Source organism: Nerophis lumbriciformis, linkage group LG11 (assembly GCF_033978685.3).
Source record: "Nerophis lumbriciformis linkage group LG11, RoL_Nlum_v2.1, whole genome shotgun sequence".
NCBI classification, from domain to species: Eukaryota; Metazoa; Chordata; class Actinopteri; order Syngnathiformes; family Syngnathidae; genus Nerophis; species Nerophis lumbriciformis.
In genome coordinates this window covers 33,421,651-33,443,909 of record NC_084558.2, presented here as the reverse complement: position 1 = coordinate 33,443,909, position 22,259 = coordinate 33,421,651, and the positions used below count along the sequence as shown (strand labels likewise).

The 22,259-nt window shown below is 44.4% G+C and overlaps 1 protein-coding gene across 1 annotated transcript in view; it reads right to left on the bottom strand.

The window, feature by feature from the left end:
* Positions 1-1,725: 1,725 nt before the first annotated feature.
* sacm1la (SAC1 like phosphatidylinositide phosphatase a) overlaps positions 1,726-22,259 on the bottom strand; it is a 101,097-nt gene continuing 80,563 nt past the window's right edge. The window contains exons 18-20 of the mRNA XM_061966756.2: positions 21,503-21,595; positions 21,372-21,429; positions 1,726-2,240 (exon numbers count right to left, since the gene is read on the bottom strand). Coding sequence (XP_061822740.1) covers positions 2,104-2,240; positions 21,372-21,429; positions 21,503-21,595 — 288 coding nt within the window. The 3' untranslated portion in view covers positions 1,726-2,103. The remainder of the gene's footprint in view (positions 2,241-21,371; positions 21,430-21,502; positions 21,596-22,259) is intronic.

Here is a 22,259-nt window from a genome sequence, read left to right as displayed (position 1 = left end):
CGACAGGCCAATATTATTTATGCATTGTGATGCATAAAGTACCAAGAAAAACAGACTGCCAGCGCTGTTACAAATTACGTGGCACTCTGTCTATCTGTGTTGGCCCTGTGATGAGGTGGCGACTTGTCCAAAGTGTACACCGCCTTCCGCCTAAGTGCAGCTGGGATAGGCTCCAGCACCCCTTGCGACCCCGAGAGGGGCATGCGGTAGAAAATGGATGGATCATACAGCATTCTTCATAGCTTTCTGCTTTTTTTTTTACAGCATCCTGCATATGCCAGCAAAGGCACTGTTTGCCCACGATCATAAACAAACAAACTTACCTGAGATGCCATCATGAAGACGTAGGCTCCAGGCCACAGCAATGCCCGACTGCCGACGCAAATTGCCAGCTCGCTGATAAAGGGAAAAACTTTTGTGTCAGTAAAGATTACTCTTTAAGCTTCAGAAAGCACACCAGGAAAAAGCCATTCAAATGCAGTCACAGTGACAGATGTTTGTTTAGGTCTGACCATCTGGCTCTTCAAATGAAGAGGTATATTCTGAAGCAGCGGTGAGCACCAAAACCAAGCAAGGCAGCACAGGGCAAAGGTTTGGGGTTTTTTTCTGTATTTTTTTTTTTTTTTAAAGGGAAGATTTTTGTGTCAGAAAATATACTCTTTTCAATCAAAAAATTGCAATAACATGACATAACCTCACAAGTAGTTATTTTGTATGCTGTGTTTTCTGTGGGGGGCTATGAGAGACTAAGCAGCAGGGGACGCACTCATCTCCAGTGTGTCTTCTGACGATGCCACCATCCTCCCCGCAAGTGGGTCTTCTGTCGACGTCAGCCTCGTCTCCCGTGAGTCCAACAATGTAGCCTTATGTTTTTCTTTCCTTTTCACGTCTGGAATCCGTTTTGTTTGGGGGCATCCTGTCACGCCCTCATGACTGTTTTGGACTTATGTTTACTTTTTCCCGTGTGTGGTATTTCAGTTCCTGTACTGTGCCCTTAATCTGCTATTCCACTTCCTCTTTCCAAGCACAGGCGTCCACATCTGCTACCCGATTGGCAAACAGGGGCACACCTGCAGCAGTTTGCCAATCACTCTCCTATTTAGTTTGGCGCTGTCGGTTCATTGTCATTCATTATGTCATTCATTCTGCCTATTGTTATGCCTAATGTTCCCCTAAATAAGTTCCGTGACTAGTGCATTTATTTTAGCACTGACCTTTTTTTGCTCTGTTTTCTCACTCGCTCGTGAGTGTGTTTCTACCCTTTATTAAATCATATTATTTTACTCATCTTCTGCCTGTCGTCTTTTGCATCTTGGGGATCACATCGCTAAAGCTGCCATCCATGCTTCCAAGCATCCTGACAGTTGCAAACAGGTGTTTGTATGCTCCAACTACGAAAATATTTGATTTATCAATAGGAAGACTACTTAAGGGAAATGTACTTATTGCGGTCGGGCTGGAACCATCTAACAGCAATAAACGAGGGACAACGGTGGTCTACGAAACCATCACTAATAAGTAATCTCAATGTAATAGTTAACAAGATGCCTTTAAAACATAGTTGTTTCCTATGCTTAACCATTACAATTGTGCCAAGTGGACTGATCAATCATTAACCAATTATTGATTAACCAAATAATTGAATGATTAATTAATGACTAAAGAAGAATAATACAAAAAAGGAGCTGTATGAGGAATATAGGAGGCTGGAAAAATGTGACAGTGTGCATGTCGAAAATCTCTTTTGAAAGGTATATTAGATCAAGAGATAATACAGAATAAAACCTGAATATGACTTTTAACCTTATACATATTGGATCACTGAGTCAAGATATTGCTCAATAATTACAACCTGTAGAGGACTGACAACAGATATATCAACAGAAATAGCTTCAAAATCCTATGTTATCCCAAAACTTTGTGGGTAATATACTTAAAAGTAATCAGCATAAAGGAAAGTGTTCTGGAGTGATATGTTGTGATGATGATAGACTAAACCTTTGACACGTTGAGGGAAATATATACCAGACTGGACTGCCATGGAGAGGAATAAGAATAACAGTGTCGAGGTACTTGAGTGAGCTGTGTCTGCACACCGACTACTCAGTCCATCTTCTCCTTGTGAACAAGTTTGGGAGCGTCCACAAAGTCATGTCCATTAAACAAGATGATGGTGGCTGTGATAGCACTGCAAACTCCCCAGAACATCACATAAGCAAAGGTCTCGGTCAATGTGTCACCTGAAACACAACAAAAAAGTTACCATTAAGTTGCTTTGTTTGCATAAATGCATGATTTAAACAAAACAAACGGCACAACCTTTTAAATCAGGTAAGTATTTAGAGGTTTTGCCCTTTACATATTTTGTTGTTTTCACTTTTTTTTTCTTGTCACTTCCTGTGCAGACGGACTGAAACGAGCTCTTCAAAGAACTGGACTACTTTGACATAGTTATCCATCTGTTTTCTGACACCACTGGTTGGAATACCGTCCAACGTGAGGACTGACTTGAAGAAATAAAGCTCAACTTCAAAGGTGCTGACCAGCTACTGCCATAATATACCCCTCCAGGATTTCACTGACTTCTTTAGTGATTGTTGCAGCCTAAAATGCCTGAATTTGCGCCGTGCGGTAAAAGTTGCAATGTTTGAGGCTTATTTTTTCCCAATAACATTAAATCAAATACAAATTTTATTAGGGGTATTTCAATCAGGGTTTTTTGCTGTCGATTCCGATCATCCATGGGTAAAATCAGCCGATACCAATACCAATCACTTGTTATCTGTACAATATTAATGCTTTTTTAAAGAGTGCTATTGACAGTTTAACACTATTAAGTATAAAACACACTATTTAAAATAGTTATTAATTCTATTTTATATATATATTTTTATATCATAACAAAGTCAATTGGACACAATAACTAAACAAAAATCAAAAGCTATTATCTATTACTCTTTTAAATCATTTTTGCCCTCAAAGTCTTCCTGTGTCCAAGGACATATTCTCTGAATTTGTGAACATAAAAAAAGGGTATTTATTTTTGTATTTTTTTAATGGAGGAAGATTGGGTGGTCTGTTGTCTTCACTTATGGTTTGTGTGGCGTTACGCGGGTTTTGCTTGCAGTTGGGCGGGGTCCATGCCCGTCTGTTCCGGCCTTGCACTCTTGGGTCTGTGTCGGTGGCTTGATGCGGGGGCAGCACAGCTCACTTGTTTGGTGTGGGTGCTCTGTCTCGGTTGTTTGGGCAGTGGTGTGTTTGGATTGGATTGGGGAGTCAAGTCTTTTTTTTTTATGTCCTGTCCAGCTTCTCAGGCAAATCATATAGTTGATGTAGATGCCCATGTCGGCTGTTCAGATTTACTTTACAAAAGAGAAGTGTAGGATACTTCTCTTGTTGCCTTATTTGTATTTGACTTTATTAAATGTATTTATATTATCATTTAGTGCAGCCGGGCCGGAGCAGGAGGGGATAGAAAGAGAAAAAAAAAGAAGACAGAGGGGGAAATTGTGGGGACAAGAGGGGGATTAGACAGAGAGACAAAAACAACAACAGCAAACAACAACAACAACAACAATAGAGCAACATCAGCAAATATGACATGTACAAATATGATGGTAAAAGTAATAGCAAATAAGCAGTTAGCGAAAAATAATACAGAAATGACAATGAGCATTATTACACTACAAATGGATCAATACAAATACCAATAGAAATAGCGCTATTGATAATGAACAATACCAATAATCTACCTTTATTATCAACAATACAGTTGTTTAAATGCAACAATACATATACGTAATGATAACTTGAGATACGAAAGAATGCAGAAAAATGGAGGGGGAGAAAGAGAAGCAACCTACATTAACCTTGTAGATTGTTATAGTCACAATAGGTTAAGCTTTGTCAGTGTGCCATGTGTTACACCCAGTTTACCCTAGGGCAACAACGTTAATATATGTTTGATGAAACGTGATTATGTGCATGAGTGTAAGTATGCATATGTACTTGTACCGTATTTTCCGCACTATAAGGCGCACCTAAAAACCACACATTTTCTCAAAAGCTGACAGTGCGCCTTATAACCCGGTGCGCTTTATTACGATTCATTTTCATAAAGTTTCGATCTCGCAACTTCGGTAAACAGCCGCCATCTTTTTTCCCGGTAGAACAGGAAGCGCTTCTTCTTCTACGCAAGCAACCGCCAAGGAAAGCACCCGCCCCCATAGAACAGGAAGCGCTTCTTCTTCTACTGTAAGCAACCACCCGCCCCCGGAAGAAGAAGAAAAAACGCGCGGATATCACCGTACGTTTCATTTCCTGTTTACATCTGTAAAGACCACAAAATGGCTCCTACTAAGCGACAAGGATCCGGTTCATAAAAAGACGCAATCTCTCCATCCGCACACGGATTACTACCGTATTTCACAGCAACTGATATTCCTGTGAACCGCACTGTGGAACGGGAGCACGTACGGTGAATATTCGCACCACAGGGAATGAGAAGTCATCCTTCACTGTGGTTCTAGCTTGCCATGCTAACTTCCACCCATGGTGATATTCAAAAGGAAGACCTTGCCAAAAGAGACCTTTCCAGCCGGCGTCATCATAAAAGCTAACTCGAAGGGATGGATGGATGAAGAAAAGATGAGCGAGTGGTTAAGGGAAGTTTACGCGAAGAGGCCGGGTGGCTTTTTTCACACAGCTCCGAAGGCGAACACACCTTCACTAAGACGGGCAGACAGCGCCGGACGACATACGCCAACATTTGCCAGTGGATCGTAAATGCCTGGGCAGATATTTCAGTCACAACTGTGGTCCGAGCTTTCCGGAAGGCAGGATTCACAGAACAACAGCGACACTGACTCCGATGACTTCGACGAGACGGAACCGGCCATTTTGGATACCACGCTTGCGCAACTTTTCAATTCGGACACCGAAGACGAAGAATTCGAAGGATTTACGAATGAAGAATAACTTCAGAAGGTGAGCGCTATGTTTATTTTGTGTGTTGTGACATTAACGTTCGAGCAACATTATGTTGCTATTGCTCTACACCATTTTGAATTTTACTATGTTTGTGATTGCACATTTGCGTACATTTTGGGACAGAGTTGTTAGAACGCTGGTTTTCAATATATTATTAAAGTTTGACTGAACTATCTGACTGTTTTTTTGACATTCCCTTTAGCGCAGCGTAGGCGCGGCTTATAATCCGGGGCGGCTTATTGGTGGACAAAGTTATGAAATATGTAATTCATTGAAGGTGCGGCTAATAATCCGGTGCGCCTTATAGTGCGGAAAATACGGTATATGTACAGAATGTGTATATGTGTTTGTACAATGAATGTATATGTACAGAATGTGTATATGTGTTTGTACAGTGAATGTATATGTACAGTATGTGTATGTGTATGTTTGTATATTGAATGTGCGTGTGGATGTACGAACATTAGGTAGGTAAATATGTACTGTATTTGTGTATGTATGTGGGAGCGTAGGTACCTATGTACGTATGTGAGCATATGTGAATTTGCATGTACAATACATTCGACTCCCAGAGTGCGTGGGAGCCAGAGCACGGCCCCATCACCCCCGAGAGCCCAACCCACAAACAGGAGGCGTGGTGCCCAGGGAACCAGGGACCACCGCCCCCACGCAGCCAAGCCGGCCAGCGACAGGAACCCCAGAGCCCGACCCACCGTACCGCCCACAAGGGCCAGCAGCAGGCCGCAGACAGACGCACCCGGCAGAGGACAGGGCACGAGAAAAGCAGGGGACAGCCAGACCCCAAGCCAGCGAGAGACCACACCCCACACGGGCAGAAAGGCGAGACGCCCCGCCCGAGGGACCCAGAGACTCCCCGCAACCGGACGGGAAGACCGCCCCCGCCCCACCGGCAACCGGGCCCCCACGAGCCAACCCCCCACCCCCGGAGAGCGCGGCGAGGCCAGCCCCCGGCCACCCCACCCAAACCGGCCGCCGCAGGACCACCCAGGCACAGGGCCACGGGAACCACCCACCCCACCCGCAGGGACCCCAACGATGGAGATGGAACAACCAGCAACCGCCCCGCCGAGCCCCCCCCCTGAGGGAGGGGGAAAATTAAAAAATAATATTAATAAAATATATTAAAAAATAAATAAATTAATTAATTAATTAATTAATTAATTAAAAAAAAAAGAATTAAAAGAAGATCACAGACATGCTGACAAACAAGGTCACTACCCCAGCAACTGGCCGACTCGCAGCACCTCGGAATACCTTGCAGCACCAAGCTACCACAATAGACGCAGGGACTAGGCCCAACAGGCCCCAACCAAGACGGGCACCCGGAAGGGATGGACAGCGGGACCCAGGAGCTCCAGACACGCAGTTCGGATGCAGTAGCCTGAGGCGTCGACCCCCGTCTGACAGGCAGGCCCAGAGCGTACCCCCAGAAATATACATACATACATACATATATACATACACATACACACATACACGTATACATACCCACACATACACATATATACATATACATACACATATGTACACATACACATATATAAACATACATACATACACACACATATACATACATATACACAGTTCGTCAGCCCCGACAGCCATCACACGCGCGCGCTGCCACCAGTCACAACATCAGCCACACCCCTGCACCAGACCCAGCAGCCACGGGCGCCCACACCACAAACAAACGGCAGCAGAAACAGCAGCCGCAATAACCCCAGACAGCCAGCACCAGCCAATCAAATCAAAGCGATCAAAAAAAAACTGCGACCAGCAACCACACGCCACCAGGGCCACGGAGACCAGCCGATTAACGCCAACACGCAAACAAGAGACACCAACAACCCCCCCAACCAAAAGGCCCCCCACCCCAACCCAAACCCGCACAAACACACCACCGCCCAAACAACCGAGACACAGCATCCAGACCAGACACGGGGGCTGCGCCGCCACCACACCAAGTCACCAACAGAGACCCCACAGCGCAAGGTCGGGCCACACGGGCACGGACCCCATCCAACAGGAAGTGAGACCCGCGCGACGCCACACACAAATAAATAATAAGATTAAAAAAATAAAAATAAAAAAATAAAATAAAATAAAAAATAAAATTTAAAAAATAAAATAAAATAAAAATAAGTAAATAATAAAAATAAAAATAATAAATACATTAAAAATAAAAATATATATATAACAATAATAAATGAATAAAAGCCTGGCAGGCCACCAGACCGCAGTCCCCGCCGGCCGACGAGGCAATGAGGGGTGCGCCGAACCCCAAACCCCCCATGCATGTGTACAAGGCCCCCAGAGTGTCTACTGTGTAGTTAAAATTAGGAGGTCAGCCGTTACAGCCGACCTCCAGTCCCTATTGATGTGTGTACTGTAGCGTGAGTGAGATATGTATGCTTGTGGGAACTAATAATGCGATTAAAATTGAGGGACATCAAGGTCATGGTGGGTCCCAACCAAACCAAGCCCCCCAAATCCTAAGTGTCTAATATGCAGCTAAGATTGAGGGATGGACGAGCAGGGGACAAGACAGGAGGACTGGAGCCCCATTGGAGGCATCCTCAACCCCCCGCCATGCCTCCCCGCAGGACAATCCCCAAAGTCCTATATATGTGTGACTGTGTGCGCTATAAGTAGGAGGAGTAGAGGGCCCGGACATCCCCCCAGTCCACGCGGCCGACAACCAGGAACTACGGCCAGGAGGCCGCCACCCCCCGCCACAGCCCGTGACCCACACCAGACCACTTTAACGTGACGCCACGCGAGCCCCTCCCCCCGCCAAACAAAGCCAGCCCCCGCCCGCCCCAACCCAACCCCGCAGAGCCCATACCGGCAACCAAACGCAGAAAAACCGCACAGCCCCCACGCCCAATGCAAACACCGCATCCCGGCCATCCACACAGCAACGTGCCCATACGAGTCCCGGCCAGGGGAAGGAGCCCCCCAACGGGGGAAGAAGCCAATGCATCCCGTCCGCCCGCCAGCCCCCAAACCAGCCGGCAAGCCAACGCCAGCCAGCCCCACAACCCCACAAGCGCACAGACACCAGCCACAGTCCCCCAACCACTCCAACCCAACACAGCGATGCCAACCGCTGGTATCACCGCAGCAACCATCACCACCACCGCCCGTCCGCAGCGTAAACACCCGCGGCCGCCGAAACCAAAACAAAAAAGCGACCGACCCCGTAAACCACAACAACGCACACCCCCGGCTACCACCGAGGCCACCAACCCACCTACCCCAACTCATCCACAGCCAGGCCAATTGAGCCACCGGACATCCACACCCATGCACACACCTACACATTCATATACACATACATACACACATACATATATGCATATACATATACATACACACATATACACACGCATGCATATACATATAAACATACACATCCACACATATATACACATTAATACACCCACACACATATACATAAGCCCACATATACACAAACACATACATACACAACACACACAAAAATAAATAAATAAATAAATAAATAAATAAATAAAAATTTAAAAAAAAAAAAAAAAATAGAAAGAAAAGAAAAAAAGAAAAAGAAAATAAAAATAAACCCTTTAAATAAAATAAAATAAATAAAAATAAACAAGAGGCCTGGTCGCCAACAGTGCCCAACGCCACCAAACCCCGCAGCCCCTCCCGCACGTCCAGGCCCCCCCCACCCACCACCCACCAGGCATCCCATCCGGCAAAAAGCCATAAGGGCCCAGCCCTGCGCCCACAGCCGGCATGCCACGGCACCTCAGCAGACCCGGCGCCGCGATCAGCAATGCACACCGGGGCAGCGACACATACATATGTACCTACATACATACACACAGATTTCACCATACATATATACAAACGTACACACACCCACATACACGCGTACCCATATATAATTTAACAGAATAAGTTAAATATATTAAATAGATTTTTTTTTTAAATAATAATAATAATAATATATATATATATATATATATACATACACACATACATATATATATATGGAGTCAAGTCTTTAAGTGGAGGGTGGTGTTGAATTATCTTGTTTGCGTGTCCTTGTGCAAGACACGTTACCCATATTGCTCCTGATTTTCCGTAATGGAGGTCATTATTATGGAAATACACAACTAGCTGCTAGCTAGTCAGAGGACACAAATAAATATAATATTAGCCAAAGGGGATCGGCGTTTAAGATCTGCATTAAAAGGCAGTAATGGCAAACAAGTAATTTTTGAAAAAATGCATCCAATCCTGACCGGTGGCCAATCAATCGGCACATCACTATTGACTTATCAATGTTTTAAGTGTTCCTTGTAGGGCTTAACCTCAAAAAGCACAGGATTTCAACAAAAATGGGGGGAAAAAATGCATTGACGTTTTATACAGACTAAAAGTACCAGTAGGGTGGAAAAACAAGTTGCCACTATATTGAAGCTATTATCATATATAGCTGATGTATGACACCAAAAGACTTACAAAGTTTGGGAGTAAATAGATATGATCAAAATAGTATCAATCTTACAGCGATTCCCTAACCATTTGGAGAGATTATGAGCTAGCCAGTCACATGATCGCGTGACGTCGAGGTAAGAATCACGGATCCGTTCCCCATCAACGACAATGCAGACTTTGGGAGAGCCAACAACGATTACTTAGTGAAAAATTGTGATCCAGAATCTTATATTTTTGATCCTGAATATAAAGAGGGTTACTGCAAGTTTTAGAAACTCTGCTAAACAGATGCTTAAAAAAGAAATACAAACTACTAACATAATAAAACGATCGCTCACTGTACAATGTCTGCTGTCATTGCGATGACGACTGATAAGATGTTCATACACACCCGTTGAGATGAAGAATTAATTTTAATCCATACGAAGGGTTAAACAAGTTGCTGCTGACACTGTCTTCTGTTAGTGTAGTTTGTTTAATTAAACAAACTATAAATTAAAAGTCACAGATGAACAACTTCTAGATTGATGTCTATATCCTCATAATCCAGGTGAGTGGCATGAGTTATAATCTAGAAAAATGTTGACAAGCGGAGACGCAATGTAGCAGTAGCAGAAACGGCAGCAAACAAGACAATGCTGCCGTGCTGCATAAGCTTCTTATTCTTTACAGTTTTACGGCAGTTTGCATCCATATATGTTGCATTACTGTCATCTTCAATTTCATTTTATAATTACATTAAATTCTCTCCTTGATTCCAGTGCAGCATAAACTATATATAGGTCTTGTTTATCAATACTAAAAAATACTTTGTGTGAGTTAGCGCTTATAATAACAACATTACTAATATTTGGTAAATATTTAGGTCACGAGGTATAAATAGAGTATTGTTTGCACGTTTTGGATGGTTATTTAGAGTTTTGTGGCCAAAATAGAGAGGTCCCATTGACTCCATTATTAACAGACTTTTTATGTATTTATTTATTTACAACTTACAATGCATAAAAAAAGGTCTGCAGTCATCTACGTGACTCCGGTTGATTGATGGGCGAACGGACGGTGTTACAGTGTTGGCAAAAGGTAATGAAAAAGTTAATGATGTTGAGTCTTCATCTTCATCATTGATCAAAGTAAAAGACCAAATAAGCCATCAGGTGCCCAGTTTGGAAAAAGAAGAACAGAAGATAATGAGCAAAAGGCACAAGATAAAGGTATACAGATTTTTATGATTGGCGTGAGTGATAGTAGGCTAAAGGTCATTAGCCTCTTTCTAACATGTTGCTATTAGCTACAGAAGACAACTGTATTTGGTTTTTAGTTTTGCTGAACTAGCAACTATAATGGAGGCATCATGTCATGCAACTAATTTCATCCATAGGCAACTAAGTCTAGTTTCTGTTTGCAACACGACACGTGCAAATTCACACAGACTCTGGAACTGTTTATTCCCATATATACGCTATATGCTAAGTTAAATAACTTCTAATATATATTGACATTGCATTTTGTAAGCAGCTTAAACAGGGTGAAAAAAACAGATTGAAACATCTGCCACATTCTTAGCACTAAATTCATATAATGTTAACAATCTGCTGTTTCTCAATGTACAAAACTGGTGTTATCATGACTGGAACTGTTCAGATGTTATTTTACAAAACTCATAAATGAAGAAAAACATTTTCATGCTCATAGTGTTATGGACCGGGCGCATGCCAATGCGCATTCGTCAGTAAGCGGCAGAGCGCACATCAGGACACGCCCACGACCGCGCATCTCTGTACGCGTTACTCCTGCTGCAGCCAGCAGCTGCAATCAATCACCGGCACTCAACGCACCTGGCGCTAATGAGAGGTCCTGCCTTCAAAAGCCTGCTCAACCTGCTATCCGGCGCCAGAACGTAAACTCATCCGTTGGAGTACCGTAAGCGATATCTAAGCTCTATGTCTTTCTCTCTCTGTTTCTTCCCCGTGTTTGATTAGTCCCCGTGTCTTTCCTTGTCTCCTCCCAGCAGTCTGCCTTTGTTCCCGCGTCGACGAGCTGTGTGTCTCGTCATATCTTGCTCCTCTGCTTCCCGGACTGCTCCTCGATCATCAACCCCCGCTTGGACACGGACCTTCTTTGCCCCTGCTATAGCCCCCAACTTCCTGCCTGCTCTCGGCCATACGAGCCTGCCAAGACCCTTTTGGACTATTCTCTCGCCCAACACTCTTGGTAATACACAACAATTAATTCCACACATAGTCACACACACCACATACATTTTTGGATCTAGTTCACACTCCATTTCCTTAGTTTATATTATTATTGGTTGATTATTATATATATAGTGACTACAGGGTTTCCCGCAACGCTTTGTTGTTAAGGCGGCCGCCTTAACAACACATATATATATATATATATATATATATATATATATATATATGTATGTGTGGGGAAAAAAATCACAAGACTATTTCATCTCTACAGGCCTGTTTCATGAGGGGGGGTACCCTCAATCATCAGGAGATTTTAATGGGAGCATTCGCATACCATGGTTTATATAGGGCACAGAGTGGGTGGGTACAGGCTGGCCTAGGGGCGTGGTGATTGGCTCATGTGTTACCTAGGAGGTGTTTCCGTCTATGGCGGCATGTTGTTACAATTTCGCTGCGCTTGTTGAGGGATGACAGGTCTGGACGGTAAATAATAAACAGTTTCTCTTTCAAGCATAGGTTGCATCTTTTATTACCACTATTGTAAGGTGTGCTGGATGCAAGAATTTGCCATGTTATTGAATATTCAACATTATTGTCTTTGAGGTCCCAAATGTGTTTGCTGAGTTCTGTGGTATTTCGCAGGTTTTTGTTCCTGAAAGAAGCCTTGTGATTGTTCCATCTGGTTTTGAATTCACCCTCGGTTAATCCTACATATGTGTCGGATGTGTTAATGTCCTTGCGTATTACCTTAGATTGGTAGACAACTGATGTTTGTAAGCACCCCCCGTTGAGGGAGCAATCAGGTTTCTTTCGACAGTTACATGCTTTGTTGGTTTTGGAGTCGCTCTGACTGGGGGTCGACGGCTCATTTGCAATTGTTTTGTTGTGGTTTGAGATGATTTGTTGTATATTGTTCATGCAGCTGTAGCTCAATTTAATGTTGTTCTTGTTGAATACTTTTCTTAGGTTGTTGTCTTTGGGAAAGTGTTTATCAATCAGATTGAGGAATTTGTGTCCAATGTTCGTTGAGACGTTTTTGCTGTATGGGGGGTTGTACCAGATGATGTCGTTTCGTTTTCTGTTCTTTTTTGGCTGGTTTCCTGGCGTGGGTTCATAGGTGAGGGTGAAATTGTATCCGCTTTCATCAAGGGCTTTTTGGTACGGGGGGGTTGCTTGGTCAAATTCAGCTTTGCTAGATGACAGCAACGATAGCCTTTTATTGATTCCGGTAGGTATTCTTTTCGTGGTGGTGGGTGGGTGGTTGCTGTCATGGTGCACGTATTGGAGTGTTGTGTTGGGTTTCGTGAATGGTTGGTAGCTGTTATTTCTCAGGTTGAAAGTGACGTCAAGGAAGTTGACGGTTTGCTTGTTGGCTTCAATCGTGATCCGTAGGCCGTTCTCTTTGAAAATTTGGCATATGCGCTTCTTGGTATTCTCGCTGCTCCTTGGCGAGGCGCGACACACTGCCAGTCCGTCATCACGGTAAATACCAAGGTTCAGATTGAGGCTAGCGAGCTGGGAGAGGAGGGAACTCCCAACGAGTTCACACGTTTCTGCTCCGTCAAAACTTCCCATAGTGACGTCAAATGTTGCATTGTTCTTTTTTTGCCATGGTGTACTGTTGTGGATGAGAATGGAGTTTTTTGTGTGGATGATGATGTTTCATTCGTTGCCTGTGATTGAGTCGTAGTCTGAGGCGAAGTCTAGTGCTTGAGTCAGTAGGTCTTGCGTGATGGAAGGGTAAAATTCCTCGATATCAAAGGAGATAAAGTTGTGCTGTTTGTCTTGGATGTTGTTGAACCATTTGATTACTGCTGCTGTATTTCTCCATTGGTTGAGTGGTGTTTTGTCCTTGATTTTTGTGTTGACTCTGTCCAGGATTATTTTGCTGATTTTTCCTATTTCAGATTTAGTTGGGTTTGTTAGTCGGCATGTTGGGTTATTTGCGAAGTTGGGTTTGTGGTCCTTCAATGTGATGAAGGCTTCCTTGTTGGCTGTGGCGTCCACCCTGTCCTCAATGTCCAGTTCAGCCGCGATCCTTTTATTTTCCAGGTGGATGTTCTGTAAGGTGTTGGGTTGCGCTTTTTTGTATGATTTGGTGATATATATATATATATATATATATATATATATATATATATATATATATATCAAATCAAATCAAATCAACTTTATTTATAAATATACATATGTGTGTATATATGTATATTTATATATATATATTTATATATATATATATATATATATATATATAAATATATATATATATGTATATATGTATATATATATATGTATGTATGTCTCCTCTCTGAGCTGCCACCTTACCGTGGTAGAGGAGTTTGCGTGTCCCAATGATCCTAGGAGCTATGTTGTCCGGGGGTTTCTATGCCCCCTGTTAGGGTCTCCCAAGGCAAACTGGTCCTAGGTGAGGGATCAGACAAAGAGCAGCTCAAAGACCTCGATGAAGAACACAAACCAAGGACCCAGATTTCCCTCGCCCGGACGCGGGTCACCGGGGCCCCCCTCTGGAGCCAGGCCCGGAGGTGGGGCACGATGGCGAGCGCCTGGTGGCCGGGCCTGTCCCCATGGGGCCCGGCCGGGCACAGCCCGAAGAGGCAACGTGGGTCCCCCCTCCAATGGGCTCACCACCCATAGCAGGGGCCATAGAGGTCGGGTGCAGTGTGAGCTGGGCGGCAGCCGAGGGCAGGGCACTTGGCGGTCCGATCCTCGGCTACATAAGCTGGCTCTTGGGACGTGGAACGTCACTTCGCTGGGGGGGAAGGAGCCTGAGCTAGTGCGTGAGGTGGAGAAGTTCCGGCTAGATATAGTCGGACTCACTTCGACGCACAGCAAGGGCTCTGGAACCACTTCTCTTGAGAGGGGCTGGACTCTCTTCCACTCTGGCGTTGCCGGCAGTGAGAGGCGACGGGCTGGGGTGGCAATTCTTGTTGCCCCTCGGCTCAAAGCCTGCACGTTGGAGTTCAACCCAGTGGACGAGAGGGTAGCTTCCCTCCGCCTTCGGGTGGGGGGACGGGTCCTGACTGTTGTTTGCGTTTATGCGCCAAACAGCAGCTCAGAGTACCCACCCTTTTTGGATTCACTCGAGGGAGTACTGGACAGTGCTCCCCCGGGTGATTCCCTCGTTCTACTGGGGGACTTCAATGCTCATGTTGGCAGCGACAGTGAAACCTGGAGAGGCGTGATTGGGAAGAATGGCTGCCCGGATCTGAACCCGAGCGGTGTTTTGTTATTGGACTTTTGTGCCCGTCACAGATTGTCCATAACGAACACCATGTTCAAACATAAGGGTGTCCATATGTGCACTTGGCACCAGGACACCCTAGGCCGCAGTTCCATGATCGACTTTGTAGTTGTGTCATCGGATTTGCGGCCTCATGTTTTGGACACTCGGGTGAAGAGAGGGGCGGAGCTTTCTACCGATCACCACCTGGTGGTGAGTTGGCTGCGATGGTGGGGGAGGATGCCTGACGGACCTGGCAGGCCCAAACGCATTGTGAGGGTTTGCTGGGAACGTCTGGCAGAGTCTCCTGTCAGAGAGAGTTTCAATTCCCACCTCCGGAAGAACTTTGAACATGTCACGAGGGAGGTGCTGGACATTGAGTCCGAATGGACCATGATCCGCGCCTTTATTGTCGAGGCGGCTGATGGGAGCTGTGGCCGCAAGGTAGTTGGTGCCTGTCGTGGCGGTAATCCTAGAACCCGTTGGTGGACGCCGGCGGTGAGGGATGCCGTCAGGCTGAAGAAGGAGTCCTATCGGGTTCTTTTGGCTCATGGGACTCCTGAGGCAGCAGACAGGTACCGACAGGCCAAGCGGTGTGCGGCTTCAGCGGTCGCGGAGGCAAAAACTCGGACATGGGAGGAGTTCGGGGAGGCCATGGAAAAAGACTTCCGGACGGCTTCGAAGCAATTCTGGACCACCATCCGCCGCCTCAGGAAGGGGAAGCAGTGCAGTGTCAACACCGTGTATGGTGGGGATGGTGCTCTGCTGACCTCGACTGCGGATGTTGTGGATCGGTGGAGGGAATACTTCGAAGACCTCCTCAATCCTACCAGCACGTCTTCCTATAAGGAAGCAGGGCCTGGGGAATCTGTGGTGGGCTCTCCTATTTCTGGGGCTGAGGTTGCCGAGGTAGTTAAAAAGCTCCTCGGTGGCAAGGCCCCGGGGGTGGAAGAGATCCGCCCGGAGTTCCTTAAGGCTCTGGATGTTGTGGGGCTGTCTTGGTTGACAAGACTCTGCAACATCGTGTGGACATCGGGGGCGGTACCTCTGGATTGGCAGACCGGGTTGGTGGTTCCTCTCTTTAAGAAGGGGAACCGGAGGGTGTGTTCCAACTATCGTGGGATCACACTCCTCAGCCTTCCCGGTAAGGTCTATTCAGGTGTACTGGAGAGGAGGCTACGCCGGATAGTCGAACCTCGGATTCAGGAGGAACAGTGTGGTTTTCGTCCTGGTCGTGGAACTGTGGACCAGCTCTATACTCTCGGCAGGGTCCTTGAGGGTGCATGGGAGTTTGCCCAACCAGTCTACATGTGCTTTGTGGACTTGGAGAAGGCATTCGACCGTGTACCCCGGGAAGTCCTGTGGGGAGTGCTCAGAGAGTATGGGGTAACGGACTGTCTTATTGTGGCAGTTCGCTCCCTGTATAATCAGTGTCAGAGCTTGGTCCGCATTGCCGGCAGTAAGTCGGACACGTTTCCAGTGAGGGTTGGACACCGCCAAGGCTGCCCTTTGTCACCGATTCTGTTCATAACCTTTATGGACAGAATTTCTAGGCGCAGTCAGGGCGTTGAGGGGATCTGGTTTGGTGGCTGCAGGATTAGGTCACTGCTATTTGTAGATGATGTGGTCCTGATGGCTTCCTCCGGCCAAGATCTTCAGCTCTCACTGGATCGGTTCGCAGCCGAGTGTGAAGCGACTGGGATGGGAATCAGCACCTCCAAGTCCGAGTCCATGGTTCTCTCCCGGAAAAGGGTGGAGTGCCATCTCCGGGTTGGGGAGGAGATCTTGCCCCAAGTGGAGGAGTTCAAGTACCTCGGAGTCTTGTTCACGAGTGGGGGAAGAGTGGATCGTGAGATCGACAGGCGGATCGGTGCGGCGTCTTCAGTAATGCGGACGCTGTATCGATCCGTTGTGGTGAAGAAGGAGCTGAGCCGGAAGGCAAAGCTCTCGATTTACCGGTCGATCTACGTTCCCATCCTCACCTATGGTCATGAGCTTTGGGTCATGACCGAAAGGACAAAATCACGGGTACAAGCGGCCGAAATGAGTTTCCTCCGCCGAGTGGCGGGGCTCTCCCTTAGAGATAGGGTGAGAAGCTCTGTCATTCGGGGGGAGCTCAAAGTAAAGCCGCTGCTCCTCCACATCGAGAGGAGCCAGATGAGGTGGTTCGGGCATCTGGTCAGGATGCCACCCGAACGCCTCCCTAGGAAGGTGTTTCGGGCACGTCCGACCGGTAGGAGGCCACGGGGAAGACCCAGGACACGCTGGGAAGACTATCTCTCCCGGCTGGCCTGGGAACGCCTCGGGATCCCCCAGGAGGAGCTGGACGAAGTGGCTGGGGAGAGGGAAGTCTGGGCTTCCCTGCTTAAGCTGCTGCCCCCGCGACCCGACCTCGGATAAGCGGAAGAAGATGGATGGATGGATGGATTGATGGATGTATGTATGTATGTGTATATGTATATATATATATATATGTGGCGACTTGTCCGCCCGATTGTAGCTGAGATAGGCACCAGCGACCCCCCGCGACCCCAAAATGGACAAGCGGTAGAAAATGGATGGATGGATATACGTTAGGTCAGGAGAAAACACAGAGGCTATTTCATCCCTTCAAGCCTGTTTCACAGGTTTCCCTGCTCTAATTTGTTTCCAGTTGCTTAACCCTCATTTTGTACATAGTACCACAACTTTGCAAGTTAAAATAAATGTTAAAATGTTTAAAGGCCAGACAGATAGCATGTTTCCAGAATGTGTTGCTATAATAAACAATCAAACTGAGCATTTACTCTGTGTCTATTTGTTTGGTGGGAAGTTGTACATTAAGTTGACATTGTGTTGATGTCGGAAGTTACTTTTGCCGTGTAGCTTGTAGTGTAGCTCGCTACAATTCTCTGGTGATAGCGTCCCCTGTAGCTTAGTTACATTTAATCGAGAGTAACTAGGAGCTTAGTTTACTACATTTTCCAAATAGCTTGCCCATTACTTGTGCATCTCTGACATGTTCAAATCATATGAACCATCTTGGGCTCTGAGAACCTCAGAGAGAAGCCTCTTGGTCTCCTGAATCAGGACAAAACAAGAGGCTGCGTTTCAGTTATATGCTCCTAAAATCTGCAATAGTCTTCCAAAAGATGTGAGATAGGCCTCACGCTGACAAGCTGAAAACACTTTTATTCAGTTCTGCAAGTGACAACTGGAAATACTTTATCCACAGTCTTTATGTTTTAATTTGATTTATGATCGTTTCAATAATTATGTTTTTTTTATGCTTTATGATGTTTTATGATGAGTTGGCGACTTGTCCAGGGTGTACCCCGCCTACCGCCCGAATGCAGCTGAAATAGGTTCCAGCGACCAAAGGTACATATTTGGTCATTCCAGACAAGCTCCCTCCACCTTCTCTGAGAAAGGCTCAATTTGGATTCTACCTCTTCCCTTCTCTTCTATTTGACCCTCACCCTTGACTATAGCATGGCCATGTATTTCAAATACGCCCCTATGCATACGGATGCCGATTGAGTCTCGCTACGTCATCAACTCTCGTCGTTTGCCAGCAGTGACGTAAGGCAGATGTTTGTTTGCTTTTAAGATGGCGTCCCACGCGATGTTCAGCTTTACTTGTGCTCTTCTAATTTTTTTTCACCTATCTTTATTAAGAAGTAGATCATTTCGAAAATAACGTTTTCGGCGAAATAGCAAAGGTTTGAAGTCTGACTAAAGCACCAGTGTCATTATTATGAAAATGTATGGTATGTATTAATTACGTTTATTACTTACATTTGTACGCTTCTCTGGGTTGCTGGTCTACCAGCTCACTTCACTTCGTGGTACGTACTTTGCCTTTCCCCCCTACCTGACGGATAATTAAATTGCCTCTTGATTGACATGAACGTGCAAAACCAGGGAAGGAGGGCAAAAACAAGGGTGGTGGAGGGGTATTCAAATTGAGCCTAAGACTGCTGCCACTGGAGCTTCCATATATTCCTTCTCATTTCAAGCCTCATCCGCCTGCTCAAGGCCTATAAAATGAATACTATTAAATACATACTTCCGTGTTCATTTGACCACAAAATTTGGGGCACTATGAAATTGGATTAGCCGCTGAATTCCATTTGAAAAAAACAGCGACAATACGATTTGGTTTGAGGGAGCACAAGATAAAGTAACATAAACTATTATCATCATTTACTCTTGGCATTTGCATATACGTGCGACATGCTGTGACATAAATGATGGTAAAATCTGTTTTTTTTTATGCAGCTCTGTATCATGGCATTACCTAATCTGTTGATGTGTATTGATTTGAATCAGACAGGGATAAACAGTTGTTTCGAAGTTTCACAACTTTGAAGATGACATTGTGGAGGAAAAAAGGCCTCCTCCAATTATGTATGAAAGTGGTAGGTTTTTAGCTTCTCACTTTGTCCATCTGTTGCATACTCTTTAAAAGAAATACATAGCAGGGTAACTCGTTAGCTAAAAGATATTAGTAAGTAAGATATTTTTCAGAGACCCTTATTTGGTTTGCACAGGCAGAATGTACAATTGTAAAATCCGGAACTGTGCCGTTGGAAGAGAGGCTGTGTTTGAAATCAAAAGTGCTTCTTTTTCTTTCTATGAACGGTCATCTTATAATACCCTCGGTTGGTGCGTATGTCCATCAAGAGACAAAATTCACTATTTTTTTAATGCCTCTCAATCAAACCATCACCCATCCGCATTCCACTACCAGATCGTAGTCGACGTATTGGGATCAAGATCTGAACCTTAAACAATGTGATCATAGGATTGGTGCAGGCAACTAATAAAAAATTAAAACACCCCAAATGTTTTTAAATTTTATAAAAGTAAATAAATGGGATAAGAAGTATTTGATGATAACACTTGTATGAGAGTGAAATATTTCCTTTGTTTTGATATCATCCGAATGAGAAACCTGCAATAACATTGACAGAAGCATATTCATTTAAAGTAAAAACAAAAACAAAAAATGGAGTGGGAAAAAAAGCGACTCTGTAAAGAATCTCGGTATTATCGTCGACCTAACTCTCATTTGAGTCACATATTAAGAGTGTTACTAAAGCAGCCTTTTTTTATATCCGTAATATCGCTAAAATTTTGTCCACCACCGACGCTGAGATAGTTATTCATGCATTCGTTACGTCTCGTCTCGATTACTGTAACGTATTATTTTCGGGTCTCCCTATGTCTAGCATCAAAAGATTACAGTTGGTACAAAATACGGCTGCTAGACTTTTGACAAGAACAAGAAAGTTTGATCATATTACGCCTATACTGGTTCACCTGCACTGACTTCCTGTGCACTTAAGATGCAACTTTAAGGTTTTACTACTTACGTTTATATTAAACGGTCTAGCTCCATCCTATCATGCAGATTGTATTGTACCATATGTCCCGGCAAGAAATCTGCGTTCTAAGAACTCCGGCTTATTAGTGACTTCCAGAGCCCAAAAAAAGTCTGCAAGCTATTTCTATTTGGGCTCCAGTTAGAGATGTTACCTCAGTAGAAGTATTTAAGTCACAATTTAAAACTCATTTGTATACTCTAGCCTTTAAATAGACCCCTCTTTAGACCAGTTGATCTGCCGTCTCTTTTGTTTTCTGCTCTGCCCCCCTCTCCTGCGCGTCACAGTTGACGCGCTAGCTGTTCAAAGTTGGAACCGGGGGTGGACCACTCCTCTGTGCATCAGTTGGGGACATCTCTGCACTGCTGGCTTGTCTCCATTCAAGATGATCCCCCAGGCGCGAGGGGGCGGTTCTGCGTTCCCCTACAAAGTTTCTCATTGTGCTCATTGGGTTGAGTTTTTTCTTGTCCTGATGTGGGATCTGAGCCGAGGACATCATTGTGGCTTGTGCAGCCCTTTGAGACACTTGTGATTAAGGGCTATATAAATAAACTTTGATTGATTAATTGAATATCACTACACCACTATCTGCCATGTCCCTAAAGTTGCCATTTGATATTTAAATAGCAGCAAACTCTCTAATAAAATAATCAATTAGCTGTTTCATTCATCACAGACGCCAGGGATGTACAAGTATATTTCATGCTTTTGCATTGTTTGATGACGAGTGCCGCTATGTTTATATGTTTAATAGTTCCTGAAGGCACCAGCCCTCGCCAAGCTGGCCAACGTGGCTACTGAGCATGTTATGATACCGTCAGGACGAAAACTAATATTGACTCATTCATTTTCAATATCATTTGTACAAATGTGATGTAGCAGCTCATGATTTTTAAAAACTTGTTGGTAGCGTGTATAACATGCATAACATGGTAATTTCTTATAAAATGTTGAGAAGGTGATCATTTGAAAGGTTGAACAATTGCAGGTATTTTTCCTTAGTGAAAGAGGGGGCAAAATGGCAATTGTAAATGTTGCCGACCGCTGGTGGAGACCAAAAATGAATCACGAACTTACCAGCCATGAGAAGACATATGATGCACATGGAGAATGCCACCAACATGATGATCGGTAACTGAAAAACAGGATACATATATCTCACTGAAGTTCACCGGTCATGCAAACAGATAAAATACTAATTAACTGACAGTCAGAAACTTCCAGTCTTTCTGCACCCGAAGAGGACTAGGGCAGTCCGATTCATCAATGGCAAAATTACCCAAAAACAGGTCAATTGAATCCTGAAACAAAAAGAAACCATTAGGACAATATAATTGGTCAATTGAATCTTGAAACAAAAAGAAACCATTAGGACAATATAATTAATCTTAAATCAAACAAAATATGGGCTTCCTCGATTGTTTTACAAAGATTGGGTAGTGCGAACTGTTGTCTAAGTTGCACATTAATACAAACTCTGCAGCGAATTAAATTAGTTTTGCAGGTTTACATTTCAATTACGTTGTATAAATTACTTTAAATGGATGTTTAATTCTTACAATACTGAATAAAGTATAAATAATGATTAAAAATGTTTGGAAAGAATAAGATCGAGACAGAGATGCTGTGTTGAAGTCACAAGTTATTGTTTTCTACCGAATAACAAAACATGTATGTATTATTTTCACTATGGATTAATTTCATTGTGTGTTAAAAAAGGATCAAATATATTTAAATACACACTATTAAGCATTAATAAAGCATTATTAAATACTGAATTAATTATCTATTAAGTATAGTTATTTCCGACATTAATACTCATCAGTATGCAGTTTATGAACAGTTATAAATGTTTTACTTATTATCCACTCAGTGGCCTAGTGGTTAGAGTGTCCGCCCTGAGTTCGGTAGGTTGTGAATTCAAACCCTGGCCGAGTCATACCAAAAACTATACAAATGGGACCC